Source organism: Vanellus vanellus, assembly GCF_965231255.1.
Source record: "Vanellus vanellus genome assembly, chromosome: Z".
NCBI lineage: Eukaryota > Metazoa > Chordata > Aves > Charadriiformes > Charadriidae > Vanellus > Vanellus vanellus.
The window spans coordinates 8,256,222-8,277,023 of NC_138908.1; the positions used below are offsets into that span (position 1 = coordinate 8,256,222).

The 20,802-nt window shown below is 38.3% G+C and overlaps 1 protein-coding gene across 1 annotated transcript in view; it reads right to left on the bottom strand.

The window, feature by feature from the left end:
* MSH3 (mutS homolog 3) overlaps positions 1–20,802 on the bottom strand; it is a gene marked incomplete at its 5' end in the record, with an annotated part of 117,451 nt that overhangs the window by 44,049 nt on the left and 52,600 nt on the right. Inside the window, 2 exons of the mRNA XM_082497156.1 lie at positions 686–873; positions 8,978–9,110. Coding sequence (XP_082353282.1) covers positions 686–873; positions 8,978–9,110 — 321 coding nt within the window. The remainder of the gene's footprint in view (positions 1–685; positions 874–8,977; positions 9,111–20,802) is intronic.

A 20,802-nucleotide genomic window follows, 5' to 3' on the forward strand; every position in this document is an offset into this window, starting at 1 on the left:
TCACCTCTCCAAGACTACAGGAAGGCAACTGCAGGGAAGAGCCTGATCACACCCAGAGCCTGAGGCAGGTCATTCTCTAGAGGGAATCCATGAACAGGGCACTAACCCCAGAAACGCTCTGAAGGGGTACAAATCACACAGGCTACATGGAATCTGCAGAGCTATTAAACTTCATATTCTCTGTCATGAGTGAGCATGTAAATAGATTTCTAAAAAAGGATGGGGGTTACTCAAAGCTTTGATGAATTTTCATAAAAATAGTAAAAGGCATATTCCTGACAGCAGAGCAGCCACTCTGCTAAAGGTCAAGTCTCTCTTCAAAGGGAAGTTTCTTTATTTAAAAAAATAATTTAAGATTTTAAACAAATTAAATTGAGCAAAACATATTTTGCTCTTAAATTCATTCCCCAAAACAACTGAAAAACTTTCAAAAAATTATTCAGCCTGAGGCAGAAACCCACTAGGCAAAATACTTGCTTGCCTAGTTTAACTTAAAAAAAAAAAAAAAAAGCTGTGGAAAACAACAACCTCTGCTTTAACTATGAGACACGTGTACATACATAAATATAAAACCAAAGATATAAAACTAAGGTGTATTAAAACAAGATGCATAATTCGCATAACTGAATACATTTAGTCAGAAAGCCTATGAGGCACAGAAGATTCATTTATTTTCTCTACTTACTTGGCTGCTTCTTCATTAAGGATCTTTAAATAATGTTTTACTGGGGAGAGAAGTTCTGGGATTTCCAACAGTGCATTTTGTAGTAGAGGACTTTTCACATGAGAATGTATAACTGGAACAAGAGCTTGAATTTCCAAGTCCAGACGAGACAGGGTGCTGACTATCAAGAAAAACTCTTGAGTTGAGCACTGAGAAGGGAAGCAATGTCCAAATCATTACAACGTATTATATTTTCATTAAATCCTACAGGGTTTTTTTTTTGCTTTTTGAAAATGAGACAAGACACAGTTAAAATGTATGGACTGTAACATAACTGCAGAATCTTATCACATTCACAAGGTTAATAAAGCATACTAATTGTTTTAACCTCTGTTGTTAGGAATCAGAGCTGATCCCCATTATTCCTGTTGCTGGATGGAGACGTGTAACACCTATGCAGTAGGCAAACAGCAGAAAAATAATGTGCATACAGCAAAAAAGCAGGTTGAGTAATTTTATGGGTACCACAACTTGTCCATATGGGCTTGTACATCTATGTGCTGTTATCTGAATTCCCAGGATGCAGTTTTGGCAAGACAGGGTTTGGAAAGACAAGGTCAGGCACAGAGAGGGAGAATCATGAAATAAGAGGAGAGGAGAGGGAGAGGAGAGGGAGAGGGAGCAGGATCAGGAGTGAGAGCAGGAGAGGGAGAGAGGAAAAAAACCCACAGAAAGAGAAAACCAGCAGTCACTGTTTAAAGTGCTTGTAGCTATTGCCAGCTTCAGCCTCTAGCTGTTTACTCCCAGGTCTATGTGTTGAGAAGACTAAGGCAAACCCACCCTTTGTCTTTCATTGTCTCCTCACTACAGAGTTATGAAAGAGATTTTTCTATCTCTTTCAGGCAGCTAGCCAGGGTATCATCAAAAGGGAATCTCCCAGATTGAAGCTGATAGCACAGAGCGCTTTCAGAGCTTGCTTTGTGGTATCCACAGAGGAGGAGCATATTGGTTCCCTTAAAGCAGCTTCTCACCAAAAGCAGTGATTTATAAAAGAGAAACTCCTCTCTCTTTTTTCACCACTAATATTGCTTCTGAGGCAGCTCAAATATTTTGCTGTTGGATTCTAGATGCTCTTCAGTGTCAGCATAATTTGTTACCTTTAGCTCATTTTCAACAATTAGCGGTCAGGGTCAGGATTTCGCAAGCAGTTAACAAAACAAACCACCTCCTGCCACACTCCTAATTCCCTCCACTCAGCTGTCCCATTTCACTCTCAGTTACACAAGATACTCATGCCCCACCTATAAGTTAGGTAATACTGATTCTGAAATTATCTTTACAGAAGTAAGTTTCCATTTTTGCTGCACCATACTTGCATATCAAATGGAAATCTGGTCCTATGAGACACTTAATGCCTTCAAACCCTGCTGAATTCACTCCAGGACATTTCCATTTCAGAAGGTTTGTAAAAAGATGTCCATAAATAGTTATGCTGATATTTTTTCATATTTTACTGATCTGTAGAAACATTCCTTCTCTGGTCTTCTGAACTTCTCCCGTCAGTCAACTGAAAAAAAACAGTTTATTTTCCTCACCTGAGGATGCAAGGAAGGGAGTAGGAGGTACCGAATGCTTCTACTATAATATTCTTTGTATGCCACATCCTCCTCTTCCTACATATTTTCTCTTTCCTACCCTGCCAACATACAGTCTAGAATTTAATTTCTGGTCAGTATTGTGTGGTGATCAGTACAACACTGATTACAGAACACGTAGGCTTCAGTGAATTGCTATTTCATAAAAGACATCTACATTTTAATTTTGTCATCCTTCTCTTTCAAGTTCTCCCTGAAGGTAAATTTTTCTTTCTCATTCTTTCCCACACTCTTATGCAAGAACTAAGACAATACTCTCATCTTTTACACTGTAGTTATTTCTCCCAAATAACTTCTGTACCCAAACTTGGAAGCAAGTAATAACAAAAATGCTGGGCTTGAAAGGAACATTTTCTCTTCCTCCCCACATAAGTAATCCCTAAAATAAGTTTCCTCTCTAATGCCTACTAGCCCTTCAGAACACGAAGGCCATCTAAACACAACCTTCTGAAAACCATAAAAAAATAAATTAAGGTACACTCTAGTTACAGACTTAGCTGTCTTCTCATTAAATACATGTCATTACTGTCACCAGTGATGGAAAAGTAGCTTCCATGCTGTATAAACCCAAAATAAACATACATATAAGCCTGCAGCGTGGCAATCAACTACGGACCCTGGAAGTTGTAAGTGATGACAACAATAAGGCTAGAAAGTAAATAATTTCCATGGTTAATTGCTGTGTTCCCTGATTTGCTCTATCATAAAGCAGTAGTATCATCATGTAAAAGTTTTATTCGATATTTCCCTTCCATTGCATTAATCCCAGTATCTCTAGCTTTACTGGTTTTTATTCCACTAACTCAACTCCCTCTTTGCTGCTAACACCCCTCAAATATCTCTAAACCTTCTGTTCTCCCTTATTCATCAGTTTAACCAAACTATAATCTTTTAATCTTTCTTCATAGACAATCCATTATTCAGCTTCATGAAAACTTTGGTTCTCCCTGCTGCAATTTATCAACTTCTTTCTGATAATCTGGAACTTACTTATTTTATCTTGTAAAACCTCTGACAACAAAATAAAACAAAATAATAAAGCAGTAAACCTGTCAATGGCATTTGAAATCAAAGCCCAAAAGAAAGGTCTGAAAGACTAAACAAATGATAAATCCAGGCTTGAACTCAAAAGTCAAACACGGTATGACTGACTGCATCACCATCATCAACCTTGATGCAGATAAAGGATAAAATTCTGCAAGACTTCCCTTGACTACAAAATGTACTGAAGGACGCAAAGGCTGAAGGCCTGCCATGCGAAATTGCAAAGTAGGTACCTGACAGAAAGCATTAAGTGATTCATAGGAGAACAATGTCCAGAAAAGAAGAATGAGCAAATATGGACAGTAAGAAATACACCAGTTGAACAGGTGGTGTTTGGGGTTTTTTGTTCAATTATTCTTTAAAAAAAACAAATAGGCACTTAATTAATACACTATTTATATGAGGGTAGGAAAAGAAAAGATTTTAAGAACACATAAGAACACCTGTCTATGAGGTGTTCTTCAATAAGGGCGGTAAGGCTGGTGAAGATGAGGCTTCAATAAGGGGAGGAAGCTAGATTTCAATGCAGTGTTACCTATAAAAGAACCAATGGGGAAAAAAACTTGGTCATGTACAGAAGACACAGTAAACAACCCTGAAAGTTACCATGACATTTCTCAAAGGATGCTTAATGAATATGCTGATGCTTCTCACAGCTGATAGCCTACACATCATAACAGTCATCTAATGAGTTAAAACCTATTTGATTCTACTGTGAGCTACAGTCTACAGTACCTTTGGAGAACGTGAAATTCACCATGCTTTACTGCAAACAACATTGTTAAACACAACATTCCCAAGAAAGAGGGTGAACACACCCTTTTTGTGCTTATTCACAGTATTACTGATTCCCCTGGCTTGTTTTTAGTAATACTGCAGGACTTTACTCAGTAAATCATTTCTGCAGTGGAGCCATTGAATTTTAGATGCAAACAGATAACTTGGAACAGATGTGTGAAAATAACTCCGAAAAGCTGTGCTACATTAAAGTGGGACTGATTCCATTTAAATCCTAAGTAACCTTACAAAAGATATATAACTATGTTATAAATTCAAAGCTTTTAAAATAAAGTAAAAATGGTTTACATAAAGCAGAATTAATAGCCTTGCATTCATGGAAGATTCTCACAGGCTCGTTCAGTGCTATTTTTGAAGTCCAATTTTAAAATGCTGTCAGTGATAGCTACAGCTTCTCTGACGCTAGAATAATAACCTCAGAGTTGACAGTGATGCCAAACAGTAGTTTCAACCAGCAGTTTATTAGACTATACTGAAAATGGTATGGCTGCCACTGAGAAGAATGCATGAAAGACGCACAGCAATATGCCAGGTCTAACACACTTTCAATAACAACACTGAGAACAATTTAGCCTTGTTTGCATTAGTGAAATTGTTTCCAACAGATGTAAAAGGGAGCCACAGAGACCCACAGCCACCAGCCATTGACCGCTCCAAGATAAAAACATTTCAAATTAAAAAAATAGGAGTTGAAATCCGGCATACATTTATCCATATTCTAACTGTAGTAACTACCTTTATGGTTTTAGTATAGTGAGCACACTAGGAAAAACTAGGTATTTCATTTTAAGGTTACTGTGTCCCCTTGTTATTACACTATTTATGTTAATCAACTTAACAGGAAACAATTTGTTCAAATCAGCATTTAATACTGTAAATCTAAAAATATCTGCAATTGAAATTCTTTAAGAGATTAAAAGTATAGTATACGCAAGGTGTGCATACTGCTATCGCAGAAGAAAAAATGTAAAAAAATTAAGATGTGTGTTAGCTGAAGTCAGTAATATATTACGCTATGGGGAGAATTTATTGTAAACATTCTATACAAACAGGAACTAATTTCCTAAGCATATATAAAAGGTATTGATTTCATAAGAGAAAAACATCAGAAACAACCATTTTCTCTGAATCTTCTGAAAAATCACACTACCTTCAACGAAGCATCAAATGTACCTTCCAGGGAAAGGCACATTTTCATCATCATCCTGGTTGACACGCTTACGTGAAAGATTTCAAACACTCAGCACCCAGCTGAGCAGCACCCTTCTCCTCTGAGGATTCTGAGCATGACCGTGAAGTATTCACTGGAAAACTGAAAGGCAAATCCCACAAGGAGGCTGTAGGCAGCCAAGCAGCAAAAACCCTCTTGTAGCAACTGCTTGCTTTATTTTTGCACAGGTGAGCGGCCTGGTAAGTGGGCAGCAAAGTTTTAGAGACCGATTCAGAACCGAACAGGATTTCCTAACTGCAGCAACTCGTGAGGAACGCCGAATGAGGGAGAGCCTACGGTTGAAGTTAGGAGAAGAACAAACTAAAATGACATTTTAGTACACGTCCTGGTAAGGCTTGATTATTGACTTTGCTCCTTGTGTAGGAGTTCAGTGAAACAGCTTCACTTTAATGTGATCTGTAAATTCAATGACCACTTGTTATGATGATTCCTGTCCACTTTGATGATTAAGCTTTAGTCAAAAAATAATGTTTATTGAGCAAAGGGTACAAATAAGATAAACATTCATGGATCAAGCCTGTATATTTATCTTCTGAAACACACTGCATGAAACCGGGCATGAAACCAGCAAGCAATGTCAGGATAGCCCTGTAGGACACATTTCTAAAAGTAGTGATGGCATGTTTACTCTGTGCTGGCTTTTAGACCTACTCAGGCCTAAGTTTTTGACTGCTGTCTTGCCATTCTGTGCACTCCAAGGCAAGGCTAAGCAGCCACCACTTTAACCGAGACAAAAAAAGTACGGTCCTGCCATTCATCTTTCCCACTGTCCTGAGATGCAGGTCACAAAAAGCAATGCATGTGGCCTAAATTTTATTCTATTATTTGGTGGCTCTATCCAGAGGCTAGAGGGCATGGCTGAACTGGGTATTGAAAACATTGGGCCAGTGTGTCTTCCAGCAAGATCTAATTCTGCATTAGCTCCAGGCACCATTTAAAACTCTTGGCAATTCCCTGTTTCTCAGTCTCCTTTTGAAGTCAGCTTCTGAATACTACCAAGAAGTCTTCAAACAGTTAATCTCCAGCCATCCTTTTCCTGACATAGAGAAGGGTGAGGCCATTCTGCCGTTGACAGTGTTCCTGCCAGGCAAGATGTCAGGTGCTGGAGCTGCAGGAACTGAGAACAGTCCTTGTATTAATTCCACTCTCCATAGCAACAGTAACATTGTTCTTGTCTCCTTCACCATCCCCATAGTCCTTTTCCAGGCTGGGGCAAACTTGGAGCTGGTAGTATGACTTTCAAGGTAATACCTAATTCCCGCTACCAGGATGCTGTTCTAATTCCAGATTGCACATACCTGGGCAGGGGAAACAGCAGTGGGTTTTGGTGGTTTGGGTTTGGGAGAATGGGAACTTGTGGAGGGTAAGATTAACAATTGCCAATTTGAATGATGCTACCAGGTAAGAATCATTAGCAGACTTATTTACAAAAAAGAAAAAAAAAACAAAAAAACAGTCACACCAGGAAAACATACAACAAATATTTACGAGAAGAGTTACCATAAGGATGTTTTGCCTTGCAAAATCAGTTCCAAAACAGAGCACTGTTTTGCCTGAATGTTTTTCTGTCTCCTCTAGAATTATTGGTGCAAAGTGAATTGCACAACAGAAGTTCTGCAGTGGCTGATCTGAACAAAAGATGTTTGGAACAAATTAAACAATCCAGCCACCTCTTTACACTCCAGAGGTCTCCCTTTGTGAAAGACACCTCAAATACTAACATCGCTGAAGTTTAAAGGGGCCTGAATGATGAAATAGTTGTCACATTCACCTATTTTTCCTGCAGCTGACACTGAATTAACAAGCCTGCATTACTGCATATTCCTTTTGTTAAGCCATCAGTGCAATGCATTCAATTTTGGAACCCTTAGTGGGAATGAAATTGCAGGGAACCTCATTTTGAGCATGTGGGAGATGGACATCTGGAATTAACAGAACTGGAAAGACTCCTAGTGGGAACTGAAATGGCAGCATGTACTGGATATTCTGAAAATAAATTAAAAAAAATCACGAAAACCAGCTACTCCGTGTTCTTGAATACATATCTGCTTTGCAGGGACCTTTCTTCAGGCTTCATATTCGCTGTCTGTCTAGACTGCAGAATATGTTTCCCAGAGTCTGCTTTTCATTCTTTATTCAAAACAGACCCTGTTTTTCAGGAACACTGTCATCTCTTCAAAGTCCTAAAGATCTTCAGTGGTTTGGGCACTCTTCACAGTGTTCTCCAATGGATGACAAACTAGATTTTTACCAAGGGAAGCTAATTCTTTAAAGGAAGAGCGTGTGCTTGGAGCTTTCCCCCCACATTTAGCCTTCTTAAGGGTTCTGCTGGAGCACTTCACCTCCCCTGCAACTTTTTTCCAACATCTGATTCACTAAACACGTATCTTCATGTTACAGCGGCTGTTGTTAAGACAAACTACATTGTCATCTCGTTCCAAAAATCACATGAAAATCCAGGGCCTCTGAATCGATCCACCTAAATACCAGCTTTAAAGCAGAGAAGGGTAAGCAGCCCTACAACAGGAAGGGATACCTGAAGAAACAGATAACAGGCTAGTACAAAGACAGCACAGGACAGCAGTGGAGGATTGCCAGGATGTTGTGAAATACAGACATATCCCTACAAAACTTATTACATATCACTCATGATATGAGTTAAACCATTAAAAAGTGAATTATCTAATTACTGGACTGTTCTTTTGAAAGAACAATTGTATCATGTGAATACCGCACATTTTAAAGGATGGGGAAGTTAGTGCAAACTCCCTCTTTTCATAAACTTCATTACAGCTGTATCCATTCATTTAAGTATTCAAGTCTCTCCATGTGCCTAACACTGCAACGTTAAGGCTTTAAAAATTATACAAGAACTGAGTTTCAAATTTTCAGAGAGAGGAAACCTTTGTGCTGTACCATCCAAAGAAATTACAACTTTGCTCTCCTACCCACCTATTCTTTTATCTAAAACAAACTGTCAAAACCTCTAAATATAACAGTGAAAGAAAAGAACATTAAGTACTGCACAGGTGCTATTAGCACATTAATCTGCTTCAAGTAAGAATTGTCAGTGTCTCATTACAAGTAATTCTTATTAAAATGTGCAAGTGAGATCCAAATTACAGAATTTATAAACAAATTAACATTCATTTGAAAACAGCTAACTACAGCTAAGTGGTTTCACTTGCAAGTGTGATTTTAGAAAAGCATACAGAATGCAATGCATTGTTTTAAAGGGAAATAACTTATGGCACAAGGATCTATTGCACCATCCCATCTCACTGAATGCAGCCACTAAATCATGAGTACCGTATATGTTTTTCCTGTTAGCATTAGCAGTACAATGTATGTATTCTAGAACCCTATTCAGACGTTTCCTCTACCAGCATATCACTGATAACAAATAAAATAAGATTCTACCATAAGGTAGAAATAACTTTTATAAAGTTGCATCTTTCTATTATTTCAGCCTCAGTCTTGCTAAGAAGAAAATATTTTTAAATAAACATGCAAGAGCTATGAAAGTACATTAAGACAGAATCACACCATTTAGAAAACAATAAATTAGGGTAATTATGGGTATACCTTTTTGTGAAAAACACTGCAGAGGCCTCTCTCTATGTCTGGCAGCTTGCAAAGAAGATTTCGAATCTGACCAAACACACTGGATTCTGACAGCAGAATTTCAGACACAGCATCAAGCCGAGCGTTTATTTCACTGTAAAAGAATAATCATAAGATCAATAAATAAAACTTGTGTTTCTCTAAGGGGAAGATATACAGCTAGTGAACTTCTTCCTTTTGTTTGTTTTGGCTTTGTAAGGTTTTATTTTAAACTTTGACTACAATCACATTCTCATGAATACATAAGTAAAAGAATTAAGAAATGCAGAGAATCTTGGGCTTTCATTCAAGATGCAAGCAAGATCCTGGATATAAGCTCATCATCCCCTCTCTATGCTCAAAACAGCCAAATATACACTGCAGTGTCCATGTCTACTTGTTCTCCTAGTGGTACATAACACGAGCAACAATCAATCCGGAAAATCCAACCCTAAATTTGCAGGCAAGTACCTGGGGGAGGGGCAGAGGGCATTCACATTTGAACTCACAGAATCACAGAATTTTCAGAGTTGGAAGGGACCTCTAGAGATCATCTAGTCCAACTCCCCTGCTAAAGCAGGAGTGCCCAGAGCACATTACTCAGGACTGCATCCAGGCGGGTCTTGAACATCTCCAGAGAAGGGGACTCCACAACCTCCCTGGGCAGCCTGTGCCAGTGCTCTGTCACCCTCACCATAAAGAAGTGTTTCCGTGTATTTGAACGGAACTTCCTGTGTTCTAACTTGTGCCCGTTACCCCTCGTATGTAGCGTACTTTATTCCAACAGGGTATAAATATTGGTTACCATTTTGCCCCTCTACTTTTGATCTAGAGCAGCAACTGGTAATTACATGAATCAGAACCATGTTGGGGTTTTGGCTGCTTTTTTTTTTTTTTTTCTTTCTTTCCATAACCTGTAACATTGACCTCCATATATCAGAACTGAAGTCAATCAATGAGGAAACATTTTTTACATGAAGAAACAATTCTATAGCTATTTGCACCTTCCTTACAATCATATTTTTACGGGCATTGTCAGAAAAGAACTTTAAAATGGAACCTACTGTCAAGGTTCACCTCGATTTACACTGCTGCTAATGGCACAGCTACAATTTCCAATAATCCATGAACCGGCTGTAGAATGCAGAGCTACGGTAAACTCAATTTCTGCTTTTTGTGCAACCAAATTGCCTCAATGCTGCTTTCTAGGAAAAGACCAAGATTAGGGGTACATGGATGCATACAGCCCAAAGGAAACAGAGCAAAAGGTAGTGAGCTCACTGTAAGACAGCAGTGAAAGAGATGTGTCAAAGCTGATTAGCACAATTCCTTTGAATGTAGCTTTTCCGTGTTCAGGCTTTATTGCTGAGATAACTGCGTACACTACAAGACAGAGTCAAGTAGGTGAAAGATGTGCTAAGATCTGACGAAGTTTCACAACAGAAAACATCTGTTCCAGATCATGTTTCCCAAGAGTCCCCCTCCAATGTGCCGCTAGGCACACTCTGCAGGTACCAGCACGCTGGAAGGCTATAGCTGGCATTTGGAAAGTTTCCAGCAAGTGAGGCTGAATCTGAAACATAACGTTCCAAGAAACTTTAAAAATCCTCAAAATATCCCAGAGCTTATTTTAAAATCCTTGTGTTTTCTTCCAAAATCACAACTAAGCCTTATTACAACATTCTCCCTCTAAGACAAGAAAGTTCAGAAATTCCCACACTGCTGTGCATGTGTCCATCCACCCTTGCAGGTTAAGAAAAACACCAGTCTCTTACCAGACAAGCATGTGCAAGGCAAACACAGCCCAGTCCACATCTGTTCTCACGGACCAGCAAGATGCTTAGAACTCTGCCAGCACTGAGGAATAAGAACTAAGGATGCAACCAAAATGTAAGATTTCAGGAAAGACTGCCTGTCTTGCCCATGGTTTTTTTTGAAGAATTGCTGTGCCACTTGCCACTGTAGCCGCTAGCAATTACTATCCATGATGAAATCAACAAAATTAGGCAGCTCCACAGGTTGCAGACATTACAACAGACTGGCAGCCAGAGGCCTCTGGCCCTGAAGACAGCTAAATCTAAGAGTCCTTGAAATTTTATTACACCGCATGTGAGAGAACACTGTGACTGGATGTGCATTAGATGCACATAAAACTAACAGCATTTAAATGCCAGGATTTTTTCAGTGACATACTGCTTTATAGTAAAACCATCCCCTCATCTGTCACAAATGACACATATTCATTCCCAGAGCAGCCTTTCTGTACAACACCAGGATTTGCAGTGCCCCAACTGCCACTATCCACCTGGAGCGCAGGCAGATGCACTCCTCCACAGCCATTGTACAAACTAGGGGCAAGCTCTCTGCTGTCTTGACCCCAGGCACCTTGGGAACTCACTTGGTGATCTCTCAACTGGATAGCAGACTCTCCGATCACACCACAGCACCCAAAACATTCCACTATCCTAAAAGACTGCTTTTTCCCAGCCCTGAGGAAAACAGAAATGTCAGACTTTGTAGGGTCTGCATAGCAGCCCTGGTGCAGGTCACAAGAATACCTTCTTCTTCCCCACCAGTCTTCCACTCCTCTGGCAATGCCAAATGCACAAAATTAAACATTTCTCCTGTTCCTCTGGGCAGCCAGGCAACCTGCAAGCAACAGCCACAGACAGCACCTACCGTCAGTGCAGCTGCTCAGACCTATAGGGGCTGTTTTCACCACGGACCACATCCAACCTTTAAATCTGATCCTTAAGAGACACAATCACGTATCTGGTGTACACTGGCAGGGTTACTAAGAGTTATGCAACGAAATAACCAAAGAGCAAGCTGTTGACATCCACACAGTGTATTCAAGACAGCAGAGATTTAAGCTTTGTACATCAATTAGTGAGGAGCTCTAAACTACAGCTGGATAATGGAAAGGAAATTGAGAAGTGTCAATATCAATGACAAACTGATAAAATACCCTGAGCATGCAGCTTTCAAGCTAGCAAAGTTACACTGAAATTCTGAAAGGTCAGTATCATCAGCCACAATTACATTCTCATGGACAATTATTAAAATGCGCTGTACTTGAGACCCTGGAACGCTCCTCTGCGTGAAAGAGTACTGAACTGTTAAATTATAAACACATGTACCTTAACGAAGAAAATAATCTGTATTTTTATTATAAAAAGCTCATGTAAGCAGCATAATTCTGTTCCAGAACACTGTCACTTAATTTAAACAGCATGATCATATCTACGTGGCCAATTGAAAACATACAGTAATATGTAAAATAGATGCAGATATTCAAAAAACTCCTCCCTTCAAAGCTTAATCTCCACTTTAATCATGCTCACATATGGCTATGTTACTGTAGCTCCAGTAATCTAAAACTAAGCATCCATACAGTTTTTCTGCTTTAATCCTACACATAAGAAAGGGTTAGGGAAACAGCATCCAGTATCAAATGACCCATTTTTTCCACCTGAAAACAAAACATTGTAGGATTCCTATTTCAAAAGCCAGAAAGTACAGGAAAGAATTATGTAAAATTCCACGTGTATGAGGAAGGAAAGACAGGGAAGAGATATGATATAAACAGCCAGATGATGAATTTTAAGGTATGCTTTTAAACCTTAAATATTTATACTTGCAATAATAAACATGTTGTTGAGTACTAATATATTATTATCCTGATCAGTTGTTAAATCATCCTAAAAGAAAATTGTTCTGCACTGCACAGTTATTCAGCATATTTGATGTACAGTTTGGGGCTTCTAATGTCTGCATGATCTGGTAAAAAATTCCACCACAAGAAAATTTGAATCTAACATTATACAAAGAAGCTCGACAGCTTATGTTAAGAAACCATCTCACATTTTATAATCTGGCTACTACTTCATTCTTTATTTAGGTGCAATATTAGCCTATTCTTTCCCATCTCTGTAAACCATGCCAGCAATCTGAGCTCTACCTAATTTTCCAAACAATCTTCTGTAAAATAATGTAACATAAGACAGTTCACAAAAAGCAATCCACTTACTTCTGCTGTACTCTCCATCTAAGAATAACATCATTAATACAATACTGAAATCACTCTGCAATGTATTTAAACATAACAAAAATCTAACTGCAGAATTTATTCTAGTCATTTAAAAGAACTATTTGAAATTAAATCACAAGATACTCCCCTGTATTATTGTGCTGCCAGATCTGTGAACAATACAGAAAGTTAGCAAATATGAAAATATTTTAATCCTGAACTAAAAATTTTGACACAGCAGAAGGCTGCAGATATGAATGCGCTGCACTGAACTAACATCTGAACATCTTAACAATCTAAATAGGATTGATGGTTGCTAGTGTGGTAACAGATATATTGATCTCTCGTACAGTGAAGCAAAACTAACATTTTTAGATGTGATAATATATCATTATATTTAAAGCAGAGTGAAACTGATAATACAACTGCTATATAAGAACTTCAGAAAATTTTCAGTCATATAAGGTTTTATTTTTATACAAGGTAAATAAATATAAATTTATCATAAAACTCTTAATCCCTTAATTTATGGTAAATTAGTTCATTCATCATGGTAAGGACATAGCTCAAGTAAAATGAATGCATAAAACTGAAATTCATTTTATTACATCTGTTTAGAGACCACAGCGATATGTAAAGCTGCCAGTCACAAGAATTCAACACCTGAAAAAAACATAATGAAGGGTATGTAACAACAAACATAGATAATATAGTTCATGGAAAGCAATGTCAAAGCCTAGCAGATTCCTGCCTAGCTACAGCATTTCAAAGAAAGAAAATGTATTAGTAAAACATTGGGAAAACACAAGATACGCAAGGGTATCAATTGTGCCTGAAGAATTCCCTGAACTGCAAATTGCTGGAAGCGCTCTGGGGAGGTAATGGTACCCAGTGCCCTGTTCTCATACTGTCCTCTGATACTGGCTACTTTCAAACACTGGACAAAGTGAAGGCTATTCTGACTTCTGTTGCTTTATATTTTGTCTCACTTAGACATTTTGCTCTTTTCTTGACCTTCCTTCAGAAGACAGTTTACAAATGAAGACTTTATATGAGCTGATGAAGTTAAATAGTACAGAGTGGGTTTTGCTCTAGACTGCTCTCTTTCATAACTAGCAATTAGTGTCATCAAAACCCAAAACCATGGTAGAATTACCACTATGTAATGAATATAACTGTATATGTCTTATTAAAGAAAAAAAAAAAAACAACAAACAAACAGCCTATCTCTGGCTTTTTTACTTAAGTGGCTAAGTTAGAATATGGCTAACTTTATGGGCTAAATCCTGAATTGTTAAATTGAGCTGTGATCGGTGGAATTTTATGCATTAGCAACAATGAAAAAGTACAAACAAGGGTAATTATATCATAATTACTACAGTGAAATTTAAGTGAAACCTAAGAAAAAATTAACATCCTTCTGGACTTGTTCAGTTGTTTTTTTTACATGCAGGAGAAACAGTAATTTACTCTCAAAACTCCTAATTTCTCCTACCCCTCCAGAGAGGTCCAAACATTCCCCTAAATCAACATGCAACCATGAGAAGACAATATTCCCAAATGGATCTCAAATACTTAACAGCAATTTACAAGTACTATAAACTTTGTCCTCACATCTGTTAAAAGAATGTATAAAATATGCAAATGATAATCAAACACTTTTGTTTATGTTCACACACAATATATTTCAGCTATTTGTGCCAAAAAAAAGGGAACCATTAGCTTCTATAGCCAACATGAATGAATGCCTGATTACTACATTTATAAGGAGTTAGACACAGCATTCAATGGTACCAAAACACAGCTAGCAAAAATGAATGAATACATGTGATGATGCTGCAATCTTTTTCTTTACTACAATTTTGAGATATCACGCGTATGCTGTAACCTGCATTTGTGCATTTTATATTGGCACTGATGCTATGAAATCTTTATTCTTAGGAGGAAAATTTAGCCCATGAAATTCTGCTGTAGAACGGATAAATTTTATACCTAAATTACTGCTGCAAAAGAAGATTCTAATTCAGGTTTGGATGACAACGGCATTAAATAGCAACCAGTTTAACTTGGAATTAAGATGGGTTTCTTTAAAGACCTTTAGGTGGTTTGTTTTGCAGTCCAGATATCTTAATTATGGGAAAAACAAAGTCAAACTTCAAAGATTCTCCTTTAGGACTGTATTTTGTGTATATAAGTATAAATAAAACAGCACTCAATACATTCAAAGTGAGAGGATTTAGACTAGCTATGTTTATATTAGGAAAGACATGTTGTTGTCAACATCACTATAAAGGGACCCTCATCTTCCTAGTTCTGCAGTACATATACTCCAAATAAAAGTCACATTGTATTAGTAATACCAATTAACACTTTTCCTTTTCTTTAGTGGTAGATAAGGAACTGTCTGCAGTTCTGAATTTGCTAAAGCTACGGTCATTCTGTGCTCTTGCAGGCAAAGTATATTCAGACTAATAGTAATTATTATTACTTTCCTACAAGGCTTCAATTCAGCCTCAATAAAATCATCATCTCATCCAGAACTGGAAGAAATGGGGCACAAAGGCTACTAGAATCACAGGAAAAAAAAATGCAAATCATATTTTTGAGGGGTAATTAAAAATTTGGTTTCTCTAGCCTGCTAAGGTTAAAATATTTCTGGCAACTCCCTAAATACAAACAATTTTTCTCCCTCCTTGACATTTCAACATCAGCTTTAACTAGAAAACCATCAAATGAGTATAAATTGACTACAAATAAATGCAGGCAAGAAACTACACAGAATTCTAGCCACTGAAGTCCCATATTCACTTCTGGCAAACAGTGTGCCTTGGAGACAAGAACAGGAACCACGTCATAGGAAAGCTGAAATACGTTGACAGGTTGGGGTGGATCCAGGGCCAAAAAGGTGAGCTCATCCTAATGAGGCTTTAAGTGTTTGATTTGCCGATACCCCTTGTAGCACCCAAAAAGAGGCTCTGTGACCATGTATTTGATGTGGTCTGGAATACTTTTTAACTGGTTAATTCCATGCTTCTGAACTTCTACTAATGGTCTGGAAGAATTAAGAGAGAATCCTCTGTCCTCAGCCTTTTTCCAACACCCTGGCAGCAGAGATACCAGCAGGGTGCTGGTCACGGCACTGCCCTGGGAGTGTTGAGAAAACACTGAGCTTTGTGCTGGCTACGCCTTGCCAGCGGCTCAGGGTCTGCACAGAAAGCAGGGAGAGGGACCTTGGGCCTCCAGGTGGGGTGAGCACTGACCACTTTTATCTCACAAGTTATCTGTTACAGCAGAGGCCCAAGACATTGATGAAACCTTTGATCACCATTTTTTTCCCATGGCTTACTATGTTAGGTTAGGGGCTTTTAGTTTTTGCTCCACTTTTACTCCAGTACGCTAAGCATGTTCTGTGGCTTGTAGTACACCAGAACTGATGTGTATCCCGAAAACATAAGTGTGAAGTTGTGTGCATGGGTGAGGGGATTGGTTTTGTCCCTGTTTCAACACAGGCTGACAAAGACTAACCCCATTCACCCCAAGGCTCGAGCAAGCTTTCCATGCTGGAAGTTGTGTGACTTCTGAACTCTGTATTTAGGGCATTCTGCTCTCCATAATCTTATCATTAGCCTCATTACATTAGCTTCTGCACTTCATACATAACATATTAAAAAACTAAGAGAGTCAACAGAATGTTAAAGTGATGCAATTTAGGTACTTGTGGACCACTCAGTCTCTTTAAGCTACTTAAGTCACAAACACCCTCAAAAACCAGTAGATATCAACCCAAAGACTGAGACAGCATTGTGCAAACTAGTATGTTCACATCACACACACCAAATATTTTATCAGTTCCAGTTACCTGTCCCCCGCACCTAAGCTTTTAAAATTTTGCACTACTCTTCTAACTCATAAACTAAGCACTTGCAACACCAGCATTTTCCAGGTTATCTTCCACTTAGTTAGAGAAGTCTCTACTTTCTCCCTGGCTGCAGTACTAGAAATGACACTTCATGTTGTCCACCCACTGATATTTAAAAGATATTCTACCTCTCCAGGAACAGACTAAGAGGGGAAAAAAACCCAACCCTCTCTTATGCAATGCTTTCTATACATACAGGCCACAGAGTTCTCTGCACAGGAATGGAATCCTACACATATTCCCCTACAGCAGCTATAAATTGCTCAGTATGATACATCCATCATTTATCTCAAGTTCTACTTTAAGCACCTAGTCACAGACTTATTAGCTTTACAGCCTGATCTAACATGGAAATAATAAAGCTCCATATAATTGTGCTACTCATTTGCTTTTTTCAGTTTCCAGCCAACCTTGACAAGGTCAAGGAAGGTGTTCATTTCATCTTGAGGAAATAAGTTTCATACAAATTGTGCAAGAATCAACAGCTGAGTAAGGCACAGATACCAATTAATAGTCAATGAGGAAAAGATTGCAGTATTTGTTCCACAGTTGTCTATTCTGTTTGGACTCCAGACTGGGCAAGCAGCATTGCTATAGCTTGGAGCCAGTCATAATGCTTAGAGAACAGGAAAGGGAGATGCAAAGATGAGGGTGGGAGGAAGTAAGCATGGATATAACAGAGACAAGGAAAGACACATTTTAAAGAGATGAGGCTTCAGACTGTCCCCGTTCGGGGCAACAACTTCCTTGCACTTTCTTTTATACCATCACCATAGGACAACATATCCATAATATACAACAAAACAAGAAAGATACAAACCAGATCCAGGTTTGCTTGACCAGGCCTATGTTAAGTTTATCTTTCTCCTCTTCCTGTAGCTATTCAAAAAGCAATGACTGTTTCACATCAACGTCACAGGTTTTGAGATTAATTTTGCATTAGGAAAAAAATTATTTTTAAATGTTGCACCCGTACAAAGACACAAAGATCAGATTGTGTTACAACACTGTATCCTAAGACCAGTCCATAGCCCTTATGCTGTTGAGTATAATACACAGCTCTACTCCTCCTGCTGAAACTCCACTGCCTGACCGGGAAACAGCACATTTCTTTCAGTCAAAAATATTAGAATCACCTCAGCTTTCTATTTCATTTTCTTTCTGCTCCTCTTACAGAAGTTAGGTGAGAAAGGCACTCCATGGAACGTACATTTCAAAGGCAAGAGAGGAAAGGTGAGATAACGCTTCTGTAATCCACAAAGATGTACCTCCTACAAAAATCAATGATCATCCTGATTCTTCCTAAAAAGCTCGAAGCCCTCAATGACTCACACAGTCTTATCTCATCATTTTTGTACACCTAGGTGAATAAGTGAGGACATTGTATCTTCCTTGGTTAAGCCTTTTTTTTTTTTTCCCTTCAAAATCACACATGCCTAATGCTAAAAACCTTTTCTTGTTATTCTCTAAATGTATTACATCACTGATGATCCAATGGATATCTTCAAGTTTGACCAAATGAGCTGTCTGTACACATTCTACCTTTATTCAACCTAGTGTATGGTTTCTCCCCTGGAAATTTAGTCATCACCCCAAGTGATTTTCAGCTATAAGGCATAAAGCAGTAATTACACCCTCTCATTTTTTAATACACCAAGGGAAATGCACCTACCCACTGACTGGAAAAGATGCAGTACAGAAATTTTAGTTCCTCCGAAAACATCACTCCAGGAAGCACAGGTGAATTACAATTACAGAATATTCTCTAAGTGCATTTGTGTGCATTACTGGAAAAAATACTGCCAAAATGTCTGATGTACTAAGTATGTAAAATTACAAATTTGGAGTCAAAAAGGGAGAAATACAGAGAAACAACACAGCTTTTTTAGCTTCAACTGAGGAGTATGTCATCTCCAACCATGGAACTTCCTTACTGAGAAAGAAGGCTGAAAAAGAGAAGTATCACTCTCTAGAAGTAGCAACAAGCAGAGGAGAAAGAGAAGAAACCAAAACTGCAAACTTGTAAATCTCGTTCCACCCTGAGACAAGGCAGAACTTAAACTAAATTTACTGGTTAAGAAAGAAGGCCTGAAGTCCCCAGGCAAGCAGTTTTCTATCCTCTGTATCTAGACAAGAATTCTGTCTATTGTACTGTTGAATTGTATGTCACCTGCAGCATCACATATATCATCATTTGGGAGCAAAATGGTTAGAAGTACTCCTTTTCCGGTCCCCATCCTCAGTGCTGCCACCACACCAGACCAGAGCCTGGGCTCTGGCTCCCCCCACTGACAACTTTACAAACAATTCCCAAAAGGTCATAAGGTGCCTCAAGAGCAGGAAAAGAAATAAACTAATTTATTTCAATTTATTCCTGTAAAGTGGCCCAGAAATTCTATCTATATGCTCTTAAGGTGAACACCAAGCACATAATCAACTTCCATAAAGCCTAATACTACTGAGGATGGTTACATCAAAAGCCTTTTTGAAGTGAGTAGGATATATAAAAGCTATTATCAGAAGAATTAAAAAGGAAAAAAAAAAGGCATACTGAAATTTGCAATCCTGCTTTAGCAGGGGAGTTGGACTAGATGATCTCTAGAGGTCCCTTCCAACTCTGAAAACTCCGTGATTCCGTGAAATCAACTTATTAAATCCCTTCAGAAACTGCAGCATGAAAAAGTCTAACCGGTATTGTGCCTACAAATGAAAAAGGTCTGTAATATTCTAAATTAACAAAATAGGAGGGAAAAAACAATTATGCGTTTTTCTTACACTACTCAGAAAAGATCCTTACAAAATGGCTAATAAGAAAATAAAGCAGTGATGCTTCAGAAATATAGTGCTTTAACATACTAAATTTAGGCAAGGAAAAAAATGCTTCCATAGAAAAATTTGTAAATTGCCAACAACAGCAAGATGCTAAAACAGTGGTATACCACACTATTTAAAATTATTCAAAATTAATAAAAATTAAAACTGTTTAATACATTTACAAAAGTAAAACAGAGGGAAAATTATTTTAGATAACCAAACCCAAAGGATTTTCTGTATGCTATAGCTGAAGGGAACAAAGTGACAATTGAGTAAACTACATTGACAACGCTCAGGGAGTGCACATTCAAAGGAATAGATTAAAAAGTTAAAATATAGTCAAAAATCATTCACAGAACCATAGACTCTTCTAGGCTGGAAGGGACCTTTAAGATCATCAAGTCCAACCATCAACCTAACAGTGCCAAAACCACCATTAAACCATGTCCTTCAGCACTACAGCTACACACCTTTTAAATACCTCCAGGGATGGCGACTCTACCACTTCCTTGGGTAGCCTCTTCCAACACTTAGCAACCCTTTCTGTGCAGAATTTTTTCCAAATATCCAATCTAAACCTCCCCTGGAGCAACCTTGAGGCCGTTTCCTCTTGTCCTATCGCTGGTTACTTCGAGAAGAGACTGACCCCCACCTCGCTACACCCTCCTTTCAGGGAGCTGTAGAAAGTGATAAAATCTCCCCTCAGCCTCCTCTTCTCCAGGCTGAACACCCCCAGTTCCCTCAGACACTCCTCATAAGACTTGTGCTCCAGACCCCTCACCAGATGCCATTGACTCAATACTGTTATTTACTACATATTCAAGTACAACACTCCAATAAAGCCTGTAAAGAGAAATCAGAAAAGGTGGAGTCCATTTCAAGACAGAGACAAATAAAACCAAGCATGTTAGCATTACAAAATAAGCGTTTCTAAAGCATTAATAAATGAAGCATAGCTCAAAATACAAGACTGACCAAACAATCATCACATTTCAGAAGTAAAAATAGTTTGCTATGCAATACATTGTATACAGGGATAACAGA